General features: G+C 60.3%; 1 protein-coding gene across 2 annotated transcripts in view; it reads right to left on the minus strand.

Moving 5' to 3' along the window:
- Nucleotides 1-13,715, minus strand: part of ABCD1 (ATP binding cassette subfamily D member 1) — a 15,417-nt gene continuing 1,702 nt past the window's right edge. Inside the window, exons 2-10 of one of the 2 annotated variants that reach the window (XM_007534875.3) lie at nt 11,382-11,562; nt 5,526-5,668; nt 5,236-5,404; nt 4,919-5,013; nt 3,155-3,300; nt 2,767-2,912; nt 1,483-1,567; nt 1,156-1,281; nt 1-1,025 (exon numbers count right to left, since the gene is read on the minus strand). In XM_007534875.3, the coding sequence (XP_007534937.1) occupies nt 821-1,025; nt 1,156-1,281; nt 1,483-1,567; nt 2,767-2,912; nt 3,155-3,300; nt 4,919-5,013; nt 5,236-5,404; nt 5,526-5,668; nt 11,382-11,562 (1,296 nt within the window). In that variant the 3' untranslated portion in view covers nt 1-820. The remainder of the gene's footprint in view (nt 1,026-1,155; nt 1,282-1,482; nt 1,568-2,766; nt 2,913-3,154; nt 3,301-4,918; nt 5,014-5,235; nt 5,405-5,525; nt 5,669-11,381; nt 11,563-13,715) is intronic. The other variant, XM_060182920.1, reaches the window with a different exon arrangement.

Genomic DNA, 13,715 nt, shown 5'->3' on the forward strand with positions numbered 1-13,715 from the left:
GCAATTTCCATGGGAGGCTTTTACTGAGGGGACCGGGGTAGCTCCTGGCTCGAGGGTGCCCCCCGGGAAAGGCACAGGTGGCGGGGGTCTCTTTGCAGACACAGTGCCCGGATGACCCCTCTTTGGCACTGAGCTGGGAGCAATGGTGCCCTCATTCCAGCAGCCCCAGCATCTGGGCCCCTCAGCTGGCAGTGTAGGCTGGTGGGGCCGCAGGCCGGGCCCGGGAGGAGTATGGCCGGGCCTGGCCATGCTGGTGGTGAGCGTGCTGGCAATCACACTGCTACAAGGGATCCAATAAATTATCTTGTGGGACAGGTGAGGATGGGAGAGCAGGTGCCAGGGACCGTGCCGATCCCCAGGGCCTGTGTGGCGGCTCTCATGACAGGTGACAGTGGAGGACTGGACCGAGAGGAGGGGGACAGGGATCAGAATCTTGGGAGGCAGCGCCACACAGATAAGGCTCCCTCCAAGGCTCCAGGGTCAGGACCAGGGTTCCTGAGCCCCTTCCCCATCCACAGAGGAAAGAAAGGACTTGGCTATCCCAGTGGGTCACAGTCACAAGGGTGGGGACAAGGCTCGAAGTGGGGGAGGATCCTCTGTGTCCACTCGCCTGAGGTGCCTGAGGTGGGACTGGGGACCTCTCCCGGGTCCTGGCAGTCCTCAGGCCGGGAAGGCCCAAGGGGGAGGCCCAGGAGGGGACAGGCATGCAGGGCGGCTCAGGAGGTGGGCTTGGGTGGGGGGTGGGCAGGCAGGCAGTGGTGCTGTTTCCTTCATATAATCCGTGGGCTGGGGGTGGGGTGAGGAGGGGGGGTACAGCGGGTCAGGTAGCAGGGCCCTGCACCCCGGGGCCTTGGCCCAGGATCTGGCAGAGCTCCTGCAGGCGTTGCTGCATTTTGGGGATGCCCGCCAGCTGCTGCTCCAGCCGCTGCTTCTCCTCTGTCAGACTCAGGCGGGCGGCCGAGTCCAGCTTCTCAAACTTCCAGCCTCCCTCCCCGTCAAACTGCAGCAGGTGTGTGTGGTACTTCCTACCAGGAGAGGAAAGAGAGCGGCCGAGGCTGAGTGGAGGTGCTGTCCATGTGTGTGTGTGTGTGTGTGGGGCCTCCTCCCCTGCCCCCCACAGGGTGCAGGGCCCTCATCCCCAGGAGAGGTGCGCACCACAGGGAGGGCCGGTGTGTGATGGAGAGCAGGGCAATGCCCGCGTCCTTGGCTGCCTGGAAGATCTTGCCCTCCACATCGATGCTCACAGCACTGGTGCACTCGTCTAGGAGGGCGTACTTGGGCCTGGAGGATGGGAGAGATGTGTATTCCCTTTATGAGGTCTGGGAACCCTGTTCCCCTCTGACCCTGCTTCCCAGCGGCCCAGTTCCGGCTGGCCCCTGGGCTGAGTGAGGCCTCCTAACACAGCCCTGTGGGGGCATCGGGGGGCCCTCAGTTCTTGCCACAGACTCCAGGCCGCCTGACCACCCCTAGCACCCCACTCACCGGTGGTAGAACATTCGAGCCATGCCAATTCTCTGCTTCTCCCCGCCCGAGAGCACATCCTTCCAATCACACACGGCCTCCCAACCTGGAAGGGGCACAGGTGCTGCTCAGCTTCGCACGGCCGGCCGGGGAGTGGCCAAAGAGGGGCGGCAGGCAGGCCTGTTGCTGGAGCCGGGAGATCAGCTCTGGGGAAGGCCAGCCTGGGGTCGCCTGTGCCCTGGGGACCTGTCTGTCTGCATGTGGGACTGCAACCGCCAAGGAAAACTGGGGAGCAGAATTCCTGTCTCCTCCTAGACAAGCCATGGGACTGTGGCCCCAGGGCCGGCAGAGGTGATGGAGTTAAGGTGAGGTCCTCGGGCCCCGCTCCAAGCCTGTGGGTGTAGACCCCCAATGAGTGCGGCCAACACACAGACCCAGAGAGCACATGGCATTTATAGGCCGAGCCACCTCCCGTCTCCCCCACCCACTGGGCCTGTGCCACCCCTCAGCCCCGTGGCCTCCCTGGGGAGGTGGGGAGACGGCCCGGTCCCTCTATGTGCACCTCCTGGTCCTGGGGGCCTGTGGCACCGGGAAGGGTGCTCACCCCTTCACCAGCACTGCAGCTTCCTACGGGGCCGGCCGAGGGGCAGGACAGAGAGCCGCCGCAGAGCACGGCTTGCCACTGGACAAGGTGAGCTCCGGCATGTGGGGCCGAAGTTGGTGCTCAGCGTTGGCAGCATTCCCTCATCCTCGGGCACTCGGAGGGGGAGGGGCTACAGGGGGGAGCTGGAGGGGTGCATGCACTTTAGGGCAGAGGGTGGGGTCCAGCCAGGCTTTGGGAGGGGAGTTGTACCCCAAGTCCAGCACCTTGGCCCATGAAGCAAGGACTGGGAAGGAACCACAGAGAGTCCCTGCGAATATTTCCTGGCCGCCAACCCCTGTGGCAGAGAGGCGCAGGAGCTGAGGTCTGCGGTCAAGATCACACCATGGCCAGAGGCCAGCGACACCCCGACTCTCAGGTTCACCCAGAAAAGCCAGGTGGCGGTCCTTCTTCAGCCGTGCCCAGGAGGGTGTGCTGGGCGCTCCACACAGACCGCAAGGTTGGGGAACCAACCGGCCCTCACTCTGTCTTCCACCGAATCCTGACTCCCACCTGCCAGCTCCCCGCCCGAGACCTGTCCTGGGGAGCCCTGGCTCCCTACCACGAGGCCACGTGTGACTGTCATTACTCCCCAGCGCTCTGGCCTCTGGCAGGGCACTGCTAGTGACAAAGGGCGCCAGAAGAGGGCCTGCGCCGCTGCCTACCTCCCTCCCGCTGCAGGATGTGGTTTAGGTGCACGATGTCCAGGATGGCCTCCAGGTGCTGCTCCGAGTACCCCTTCCTCCGCATGTCAGCCACCGAGTCGGGATAGATGATCTGGTCACGCAGGGAGCCCACGGACATGTAGGGCCTGCACAAGAGGTGCGTGTCCACCAGCAAAGACTGCTGCGGACTTGGCCCCCGCACGTCCCACACGCCACTCACGCCATGCTCCCGTGTGCATGCCACACACACGGACGGCCCCGCATGAAGCCGCCGCACGCACCGCCCCGTGCGCAGGGCTCTCTTGAGGGCACAACCGCCAGGCTGGTGGGTGGAGCACGGTGCACACAGCCCTGTTCCCAGCCCCAGGCCCCGCCCGGCCGGCCTCACCTCTGCGGGATGTAGAACATTCGCTGGGGCGGGGGCTTGTAGAGCATGCCACCATACGTGGGCCACAGCCCACCCAGGATGCGGAACAGGGAGCTCTTGCCACAGCCATTAGGGCCCGTGATGAGCAGGTGCATGCCCTCCTCCACCTGGCGAGGAGGCACAGAGCTGGACACCCTCCATCTCACCCTGACCCCTGGGTCAACATCCCCAAACCCACGGGGACCCCTGCCATCCGCCATACTGCCCCAGCCACTCCCTGGGAGCGCCTAAGGTGCTTCTGCAGGCAGCCTGCAGGAGCGCCTAAGAAAGGTGCTTCTGCAGGCAGCCTGCCTGCTCCCCGGCCTCTCACCAAGGTCACACAGTGTGTGTGAGGGTGCCTGGGGGCAGGGAGGCCATCATGCTGGGAGTCACAGGAGCATGGGGCACAGTCGTGACACTGTGCACCACGGGCTGACCTCTGTCCCTCCACACCCAAGTGTGTCAGCTGCAACCCCAGGACCTCAGAGCACAACCTTATTTGGAACTCAGAGTCCTGGCATATGTAAACAGCTGCACTGAAATGACGAGGCCTCCTGGGCGGGGGTGGCTTGAGTGGCACCCTTAAAAAGGGGACCTTGGGGCACAGACTCATGGGCATGATGAGGCCAAGTGGAGGCTGGGCCAGGGCTCCCTCCCTTTGACAAAGTGCCCTGGCCAGGGTTTTGGGCACTCTCCAGGAGAAGAGGCATGACTATGGGCCTCCATGGCACGCTCTAGGCCTCCCACCATCTGGACATGTGGTGCATCCCAGTGGGACTCGGGTGCTTGAGTGGCCAGCCAAGACAGACAACCCCCAGGCCCCAGCGCCTTGCTTGCTTGGTCGATCGTGGTTCCTTGCCACACTTCATGCCCTACAGCCAGTGCTGCCTGCTCCTCCAGGTCCTACCAGGCTCCCACAGCCACGCCCCTTTGCCCTAGGGCCTCAGGTCCTTGCTCGCTAGGGCTTACACTGGGCTGGGAAGCCCCCTTACCCACAGCAGTCACCACTACCAGGGGTGACCGGGACAGCCTTCTGTGCTGCTTGGACTAAGGGCCTGTGCCCAGCCTCTAGCTGGTTCTCAGAACCTTTCCCCAGCCTCCTCTTGCCCCCCTGGCCCTTCCCCCCAGTGCCCAGCCCTCTGCCTGCATGCTGATGCTCTGCCCACATGCCCTGTCCACCAAGCCTTGTGGCCCACTGCCTGGAGGAAGTGCCGTCTGAACTCCAGCTGTCCCCAGGGACCGTGAGCACCCTTCAAGTGCTCCCTGATGGACACTTGGGGTTCCCCAGAGTGGGGCCTCCTGAGGGCAGGTCCCCAGTGCATGTCTGCTATCTGTGCCAGCCCGGTGCTCAAAATCCCTCCTCTTCCTCTACCACTACCCGACCCCATCTGAACCCTGGCTAGGGACGCAGGAGGCAGTGCATTGTTGGTGTCCAGAACCTCTAGCAGCAGCTAGGCAGACCCCACATCTGGTGGGTGGGTAGAGAGCAGAGCTGGAACAGAGTCCCCAAGTCCTGGGCCTCGTGCCGTGGCTGTGGCTGGGCCAGGCTGCTCGGTGACCCTTGGCTGCTATGTCACCTGCTGGGGTCTGTTATCAGTTCTGACCACGCTGCTCTAGAACCAGCATGGGACAACAACCTTGCACCTTGACCTTAATGCTCCTGCCACAGACCGAAGGTTAAAGATTTCTGACTCCAGGAAGCCCGCCCTGTCTGGTCCACACTCAGGGGCAACTTGCTCCACCTACCCTGATGTTGAGGCTGGCCACCACCACCTCTCCTGAGGGCGTGATGATGGGGATGTTCTCGCAGACAATCCCCTGCTCCACGTCCACCACTTGGCCTGCAGGGACAAGGGGAGGTGGGCGACAGTGGGCAGGGGTGGGGCCCTCAGGCACTGTGTACTGAACCTGCCCCACTACCTCTCCCACCTTGCTGCCCCATGTAGGAGGGTGAACCCCACCCTGGGAGTACCCCCCCCAAGGACCTGGGGAGGATGGGTTGGCCCGCAGTAGCTTGCCCCCCATGGTACCCCCACTGCAGTGGGAAAGTAGGGTGCCCTCACCTCGGATCTGAAGGGGTCCCTCCACTCGGACGCCTGGCCTGACCGCGGCCCTGGCCCCCACCTGCACCTCCTCTGGCTCCCCCGGCCTCTTGAAGCGGCAGTGCTGGACCTCTTGGAATACCTGGAACATCTCATGCACCCGGGAAGTGTAGCCAGCCAGCTCAGTCACCTGCGGGAGGGCACCCCTGGCTGAGCACCAGGGGCAGGGCAGAGCAGGGACAGGGACGGGGACGGGGACGGGGACGGGGACGGGGACGGGGGCGGGACTGTGTGGGGCGGGGCTGCTTTACTTCTTTATAGGACGACATGATGCGTTCAATGGCGTCTGCAGCCGCTGTGAGCAGGTTGCGCGCTATGGTGAAGGCTTCGGTCCGCTCGCTCACCAGCTCCTCCCCCCGCATCTCCAAGGCCGCTTTCTTCACAGCTTCTGAGTCTACAGAGGGGCATGGGAGACCCCCCGGGGGGGAAACAAGCTTCTTTACCTGGCTTTTAAAAGTTTTAAAAGACCTATTTATTTATTTATTATTTTAAGAGTATTTTCTTTTTTTATAATTTTAAAAATATTTTTACTTATTTTCCCTTTTGTTGCCCTTGTTTTTTTATTGTTGTTGTTGTTTTGATGTCGTCGTGGTTAGATAGGACAGAGAGAAATGGAGAGAGGAGGGGAAGACAGAGAGGGGGAGAGAAAGACAGACACCTGTAGACCTGCTTCACCGCCTGGGAAGTGACCCCCCTGCAGGTGGGGAGCTGGGGGTTCAAACCGGGATCCTTATGCCGGTCCTTGTGCTTTGCACCACGCGTGCTTAACCCACTGTGCTACTGCCTGACTCCCTGAAAGATCTATTTATTAATCAATGAGAGAGAACTGGAGCACCACTGTGGTGAAGGCAAGGCAGAGATTGAACTCAGGACCTCATGCATGATAGTCCAGGGCTCCGGCCACTGCATCACCTCCTGGTTTAACTGTAGGAGAGAGGAGAGAGAGCATCGCTCAGCCCTGCAGGCGGTAGTGCTAGGGACTGGACCTGGCAGCCCTGGGGCCTCAGGCTCACAAGTCCTGTGATCCAATGATGGTTGGCTCCCCAGCTCACAGTGTCCATCCAGGAGGGACTGGGACCCAGGATGCCGGTGTCTACAGGCTACAGGGTGCCCTGCGGATGGCCCCCCCAGCAGCTGACTCAGTGAGGAGTCCAGCTACAAAGCCACAGAAGAGAAAGCAGAGGTGCACCCTGCTGACCTCCTTCCCGAGACTGACACAGAGGCACAGGTGACCACAGGTCCCTGTGCCTCTCCCATCCAAATCATAGTCTTGGTCAGGGAATGAACCTGGGGCCTTACACATGTGTGACCACGGCTGAGCTGCCTCCCTGGCCCACCTGCTATACTCTTTACAGCTTTGTGGCACAGAGGGGGAGAGGTGGAGGTGGCACAGCCATGCTGCACCATCCACGGAGCTCCTCCTGGTGCTGTCCTTAGTGCTTGCATGTGGTGCTGGGATTCACACGCACAGCCTTGCACAAGGCCAGGTGTGTGCTCTGCAGGTGAAATAGCTCCCGCCCTGCTCCCCCCGCCTCCCCCCCCCTGAAAAAACCAAACATGCGGGGGGCCAGGCAGTAGCGCAGTGGGCTCAGCGCACGTGGCGCAAAGTGCACGGACACGCATAAGGATCCCGGTTCGAACCCCCGGCTCCCCGCCTGCAGGGGGGTCACTTCTCAGGCGGTGAAGCAGGTCTGCAGGTGTCTCTCTTTCTCTCCCCCTCTCTGCCTTCCCCTCCTCTCTCCATTTCTCTCTGTCCTATTCAACAACAAAGATATCAATAACAACAATATTAATAATGACAACGATACACAATAAAGGCAACAAAGGGGAAAGAAATGGCCTCCAGGAGCAGTGGATTCATGGTGCAGGCACCAAGCCCCAGCAATAACCCTGAAGGCAAAAAACAAACAAACAACCAAACAAACAAATGCAGATACCAAAGGACGCCCTTGAATAAGTAAGCAGAAGACCTAGGGGTGGAGAGAAAATGTCTGCAAATCACACAACGGAGAAGGTGCAGCACCTAGAATGTACAAAGGGCTTCTTAGTGCAGAAGCCGGGCGGTGGCGCCCATATTCTCATGCACAAGGACCCAGGTTCAAGCTCCCAGTCCCCACCTGCAGGGGGAAGCTTCACAAGTGGTGAAGCTGGGCTACAGATGTCTCTCCCTCTCTCTCTCTCTCTCTCTCCCTCTCTCTCTTTTGAAAAGATTTCATTTATTTACTATTTGATGGAGACAGAGAAATGGAGGGGAGAGATATAGAGGGGGGCTTGCAGGTGGGGACCAGGTGGGGACCAGGGGCTTTAACCTGGGTCCTTGTGCTCCGCGGATGGTGCAGCATGGCTGTGTCGCCTCCGCCTCTCCCCCTCTGTGCTGCAAAGCTGTAAAGAGTATGGCAGGTGGGCCAGGGAGGCAGCTCAGCCATGGTCACACATGTGTGAGGCCCCAGGTTCATTCCCTGACCAAGACTATGATTTGGATGGGAGAGGCACAGGGACCTGTGGTCACCTGTGCCTCTGTGTCAGTCTCAGGCAGGGCTGCTCCTCCTGGAGGATCGGCACCTCAGGGATTGGGGGAACAACACCCCCGACACGACCCACGGCAGGGACATGCCCAGTATTTGGGGACAACACAGGACCACTCCTTTTTATTTATTTATTTTTGAACGGAATTACCTTTTTTTAAAAGCTTTATTTATTTATTTATTGGATAGAGACAGAAATTGAGAGGGGAGTGGAAGAGAGGGAGAGAGACAGAGAGACACCTGCAGCCCTGCTTCACCACTCCTGAAGCTTTCCCCCTGCAGGTGGGGGCCAGGGGCTTGAACCCGGGTCCTTGCGCACTGGAACGTGAGCACTTAACCAGGTGCGCCCCTGCCTGGCCCCAGGCCACTCCTTTTTAAAGGGGGCCAACTGTGAGGCCCACACCACCTGGCACCACGCGAGGGCCCCAGCTCATGTGCGCTCGAAGCCCAGAGGCCAGAATGGGGAGCTGGTGGCCACAGGTGCCGCCTCCCATGTGGCTCTCACATGCACTTAAACCAAGGCTGCTCTCCATGCAGGTCTGTGGCGGCAAGTCCCTGTCTGTCGCCTGCCATTAGGGCCTTGGAAGAGCCTGGTTCTGAAGGAAGCCAGGCTCCCTGTGAGTGCTAAGGTTGCCTCTCCACGCTGCCAGTGCCAAGCTGTGCTCCCAGGCGAGAGGGCCATTCCCAAGAGCCAGGGCCAGGCTGGCAGCAGGTGTGCTCCCGAACCCTTAGAGCAAGTGCAGGGCGGCTCCACCAGAAGCCGGGGCTCCAGGTCCGTGAGCCAAAGAGCTGCCACAGAATCTGTGACTGGGAGTCTGGGGTGCGAAGGAATACTGCCCCCATCAACAACCCTCGTCTCCCAAGCTGAGAAGCTGCCAGGTTCGGTGCACATATTACAGTACGTAAGGACCGGTTCAGGCCGCTTCACTCCTACCCTGCTTCTCTGTCTCCCTCTCCCTCTCCCTCTCCCTCTCCCTCTCCCTCTCCCTCTCCCTCTCCCTCTCCCTCTCCCTCTCTATGTCTGCCTATCTCTCCCTTCCCTATCGGCGGCTTTTGTCTCTATCCAAAAACAAATGAACAAACAAACAAAAACAAACAAACAAACAAAACCAGGCAGAACTCCACTCTGTCTTTCTCATTAAAATTGGGCCAGTGGGAGGTGGTGGCAAGGTGAGTAGAGCTCTGGACTTGCAAGCATAAAGTCCTGAGCTTGATCCCTGGCATTGTGTGTGCCAGAGTGATGACAGGCCTCGCTCTCTCTCGCTCTCTCTCTCTCTCTCTCTCTTCCTCCCTTTCTCTCCCGCTCTCTCTCTCTCTCTCTATCTCCCCCTCCCTCTCCCGCTCTCTCTCTATCTCCCCCTCCCTCTCCCGCTCTCTCTCTCTCTCCCCCTCCCTCTCCCGCTCTCTCTCTCTCTCTCTATCTCCCCCTCCCTCCCACCCTCTCTTAGATTTAAAAAAGCTAACAATTGGCAGACCAGGAGGTGACACGGTGGTTAAAAGTTCTGGACTTGGGCATGAGGTCCAGAGTTCGGTTCCAGCAGCACATGTGCCAGAGTGATACTCTGCTTCTCTCTCATCTCTCACTTTCTCTCTTGTATTAATAAATACATACAGTTTTTAAGAAACTCAGAGTTGGACCAAGGAGGCTGCTCAGCAACTGAGTGCCTGTGTGAGGCCCCAAGCTTGAGCTCCAGATGCCATCAAAAGAGGAGCGCAGGGAGTCGGGCGGTAGCGCAGCGGTTAAGCGCAAGTGGCACAAAGCGCAAGGATGGCAGAAGGATCCCGGTTCGAGACTCTGGCTCCCCACCTGCAGGGGAGTCCTTTCACAGGTGGTGAAGCAGGTCTGCAGGTGTCTGTCTTTCTCTCCCCCTCTCTGTCTTCCCCTCCTCTCTCCATTTCTCTCTGTCCTATCCAACAACAACAACATCAGTAACAACAGCAACAATAAAAAACAACAAGGGCAACAAAAGGGAAAATAAATAAATATAATTTAAAAAAAGAGGAGCGCAGACAGGGCTGGGCAGTGAGCACAGGGAGAGCCTGGCAGGAAGAGGAGGAGAAGGAGGAGGCAGGTGGTATCTGAAAGGTGACTGCTGGGGCCAGGAGGGGCTTACCTGGCACAGTGCATGTGTTACCAGGTACAGGGACCCAGGTTTGAGCCCCCAGCCACCACATGGGAGCACCTGCAGGTGGCCGGTGTGAGGGTACATGAATGGTGGAGCAGTGCTGTGGTGCCTTTCCTCTCTCTGTCTCTCTCCTTCTCTTTTGAGATAAGGAAAAAAGCTACAGGGAGCAATGGACCCATCATTCAGGCCCTGAGCCCCAGTGATCACCTTGGTGGTAAAAAAAAAAAAAAAAAAAAAAAAAACAACCAAAAATGGAAGAGGGGGAGGCAGTGAGGAAGCAGTGGGAGGTGGTGCTGTGGGCAGTGTCTGGCCTGTGAGCGTGAGGTCTTGAGTTCAATCATGACGGCACACGTGCCAGATTGATGCTCTGGATCTTTCTCTCGGAAATCAACAGACTATAAAAGAAGATTCTGGATTTAAAAAGAAAGCAAAGGTGATGCAGAGATGTATGCAGATCGATGAAAAGAGTCCTGCCCCCCCCACCCCCGCCACCCAGCTTTGAGCAGGATAGAGAAGAGACTGGAGGCTGACACTGTGGCCGGCGGCCATCGATGGCAGGAGGCAGGAGCCAACCTCACGCTACATGACAATGTGCGGGGGCAGGCTGCACAGATGCGAGGTCACAGACACCTTTCCCCACCAAGACAAAGCAGAAGCCCCCACCCCCACCCCTTGCAACTCGACTTTGGGACTGCGGATAACAAAAGTCAAGGTGTGGGGGCAGGGGCTCGGCAGGTGGAGGAAATCCCATTCGGCAACAGGATAGTGGAGGAAAGCTGAGAGATAGCTCACCTGCTAAAACCTGTTGCTCGTCATGCCTGAGGCCCTCGGTTTGAGGCCCAACGCCACCTTGGAACATGGATGGTGTCGGGGGAGCTCAGTGGATGGTGGAGTGGAGCTGTGGTGTCTGTCCTCTCCTCGCCCACCCCCAAGCCCCTAGGAAGAACTTTCCCGATCTGTCTTTCCAGAAGGAAGTCACCGGGCTGTGGGGAAGGGCTGTGAGTGCAGCGGTGGGTGACCGCAGGCTGAACTTGCACGCACGTCCGCAGGCTCCTGTGGAAGCCCAGTGTGAGAGCCACAGCGCCGGCTGGGGCTGGGCAAGAGCAAGTCCTCCGGGGTGCGGGCTAGGAGCTATTGATTAACCTGGCTGTTCGCAGGTCTTCACGTTAACCTTCAGAGGACAAACTCAGAAATTTGCCAAGGGAGCAAGCGGGCTTCCAAGTAGCAGAGGAGCGCCATGCCATTTGAGACCACCTAGGGCTGGAGCCTGCCGGCCTCAGGCCCAGGTCCCCATACACCACCCTAGGTCAGGCAGCCGTCTCGAAGCCTCTGGCGGCCGAGCACAGGGACGGCTGGCACCTCTGGTCCAAGCCCCGGATCGGGAGGACAGGTGCCTGTGGCGCACAGGCTGCAATGGGCCCAGTGAGTCTGGAGGGGGTGCCCCGCTCCCTCTCACCTGACTCTGAGTAGCCAGTGGCCGTAATGATGGGGACGGCCACCATGAGCAGGCCCGAGGCGCTCCACACGTACTTCATGAGGAACTGCTCAAGCATCACGTACCACAGGCGCTCGAGGAGGATGAGGTTGATCTGGGCCGCCAGGTCCTGGTAAGAGTGCTGCAGCAGGGCCAGCTCCACCTGCGGGGACACGCGGGCTCTTGGTTACCCAGGGCCGAGGGCTGCCACCATGTCTGCCCATAGTGCCAGGCCTCATGGCACCCCAGCGACACGGAGCTGGCGTACAGTGGCGTGAACAGGGGGTCCAAGGCCAGCCACCTTCAGAGGTCACCCACTCCTTGCCCCCTTCTTCTCCAGCGGCAACCTGGATGGCACTTCTCAGTGCCACTTGGGCGGCTGCTGGACGTGGGCTAGATGCCTCAGGCAAGTTCAGAGTGGGGCAGGAGCAAAAGGCAGTGCTGTGGGTTTGGAGGGACTTGGCACAGCAGTCTCTACCTCCTGTCCACGCCGCCTCCCCTCGAGAAAAACCACACCTTGCTATCCCGTGGACACACTCGAGGAACGCCCCCTAATGTACAGCCTAGCCTTCAGTCAGCAAGAGGTCCCAGTGAGGTGGCCACTGGGCACCAGTTCTTCAGTGGGCACGGGGGACATGCCCCAGCCCTGCCCTCCTGCTGATGCCAGGTGCCCAGCCTGCCTATACAGCCTGTGAAAAGAGCTGTCACACCTGAGCCTACGGTTTGTGTCGTCGCGTCTCCTGGCACGGGGATTCTCAGGCCCGCCACACCATGGACAGTCATGCCTAGAGAGGCAACTTGACCTGCCCAGGGCACAGCACCCACTGGAGGGTTTGGGCCACATGCAGAATCTCTAGAAGAGAGGCATGCTGGAAACGTCACCAAGGTCTATTCGGAAAGGCCCGCCTTGCTCCCTAGCGGAGAGAGGGGGGAGAGAACATGTATGTGTGTGCTCGCTGGAGCCCCATATAAACGGGCTGGCCTGCTGCCTTCTTCCCTGCGAGTCGGCACCTCTGCCCTGCTTGCTGATCTGGACCGGGGCCTGTGTCCAGAGGACCCAGGAGCCCTCACTCAGGAACGGCCAGTGCAGCCACAAGACCTGCTGCCCTGCACTGCCCTCCAGCCCTTGGGCCACGGCCTAGGGTGCAGTCCAAGGCTGCACATCTCATCTGCCCACAGAGCAGCTTGCCAAGCAGCCCGGAGGCTTCAAAGAGTGGTGAGCTCCCTGCCACCCAGGGCCGTTCCTCCAGCTCATGCCTCCTGGGGCACCCGGTGACTCCAGCCTGTGCTGGGATCTGGCAAGTGCACCAGAGCCAGCAGGGCTGATAATGTCGCTGTGGGGAGTGTGCCAAGTGCCTTGCCCAAGGCCAAGGCCACTTGCCAAGGCCCCGGGGACTGGTGTGCGGGACAGGAGGGGCAGGGCCTGCCTACACTCCCTACCCGGAGCAGAGCAGGAGGCGGCCCAGGATGCTCATCCCACACAGACTGCTGCGGGACAAGCCTGCTTCTCTGCCTGGCCCCTGACAGCAGGGCAGGCTGAGGTCACCTGACACAGGGCGGGCGGCCTGCAGAGATAGAGGCCACTGTGCCCCTCCCCCGCTCCCAGAAAGCTCAGAACCGAAACCAGAGAGGACGAGGACGGGCCTGAGGCAGCTGCAGCCCCGCTGGAGGAAGGGGCGGGGCGGGCAAGAGAAAGGGAGCCCTGGCCCACAGTAACCTTGCCTGGTGTCGGCCCTTGCCCACAAGTGCTGTGCTTGGGGGCCCAGGCAGAAGGGCAGTCATGCTGCGGGCAGGAAGTGCCTCCCGCAGAGGCGAGGCAGCAGCCCTAGCCCAGCACCCTAGTGCGGGGTGCAGCCTTGCTGGAAGCCCAACAACCCTGCTGGCAGAGGTCAAAGGCTGGGGAAACCTTCACCCTGCTGTGTCGCGGCTGTTGAGCTGAGCACTGGGTGCTGCTTGTTAACCTCTGCCTGGGCTGAGTCATGTCCATAATGCCCGTTGGTCAGCGAGGCTGGACGCCAGCCTTCAAAGGACCTAGGCGCCCTGGAGGGGCTGGGCAGCAGGCTGCATCTGCCTGTCCTGCTTCCAGATGGCAGGCAGGAGCTCTCCCCCCACCTTCAGCCCCCGCTGGCCAGGGGAGTGGCCTGAGCCGGGAGCCCCCAGTCCGAGTCTGCTAGGATGTGGACCTGAGACCTACCAGGAGCCGAGCAGGAAGCAGAAGTGGCTTGGGGCAGGCAGGCGGCCACCCTACCACTGCGCTCCACTCTCCGCCTGTCTGCTTCTCCATTCTGGGGCTCAAGCCTGGGCTGCCTGGGGCCT

This window comes from Erinaceus europaeus, chromosome X, assembly GCF_950295315.1.
Source record: "Erinaceus europaeus chromosome X, mEriEur2.1, whole genome shotgun sequence".
In the NCBI taxonomy this organism is placed as follows: Eukaryota; Metazoa; Chordata; class Mammalia; order Eulipotyphla; family Erinaceidae; genus Erinaceus; species Erinaceus europaeus.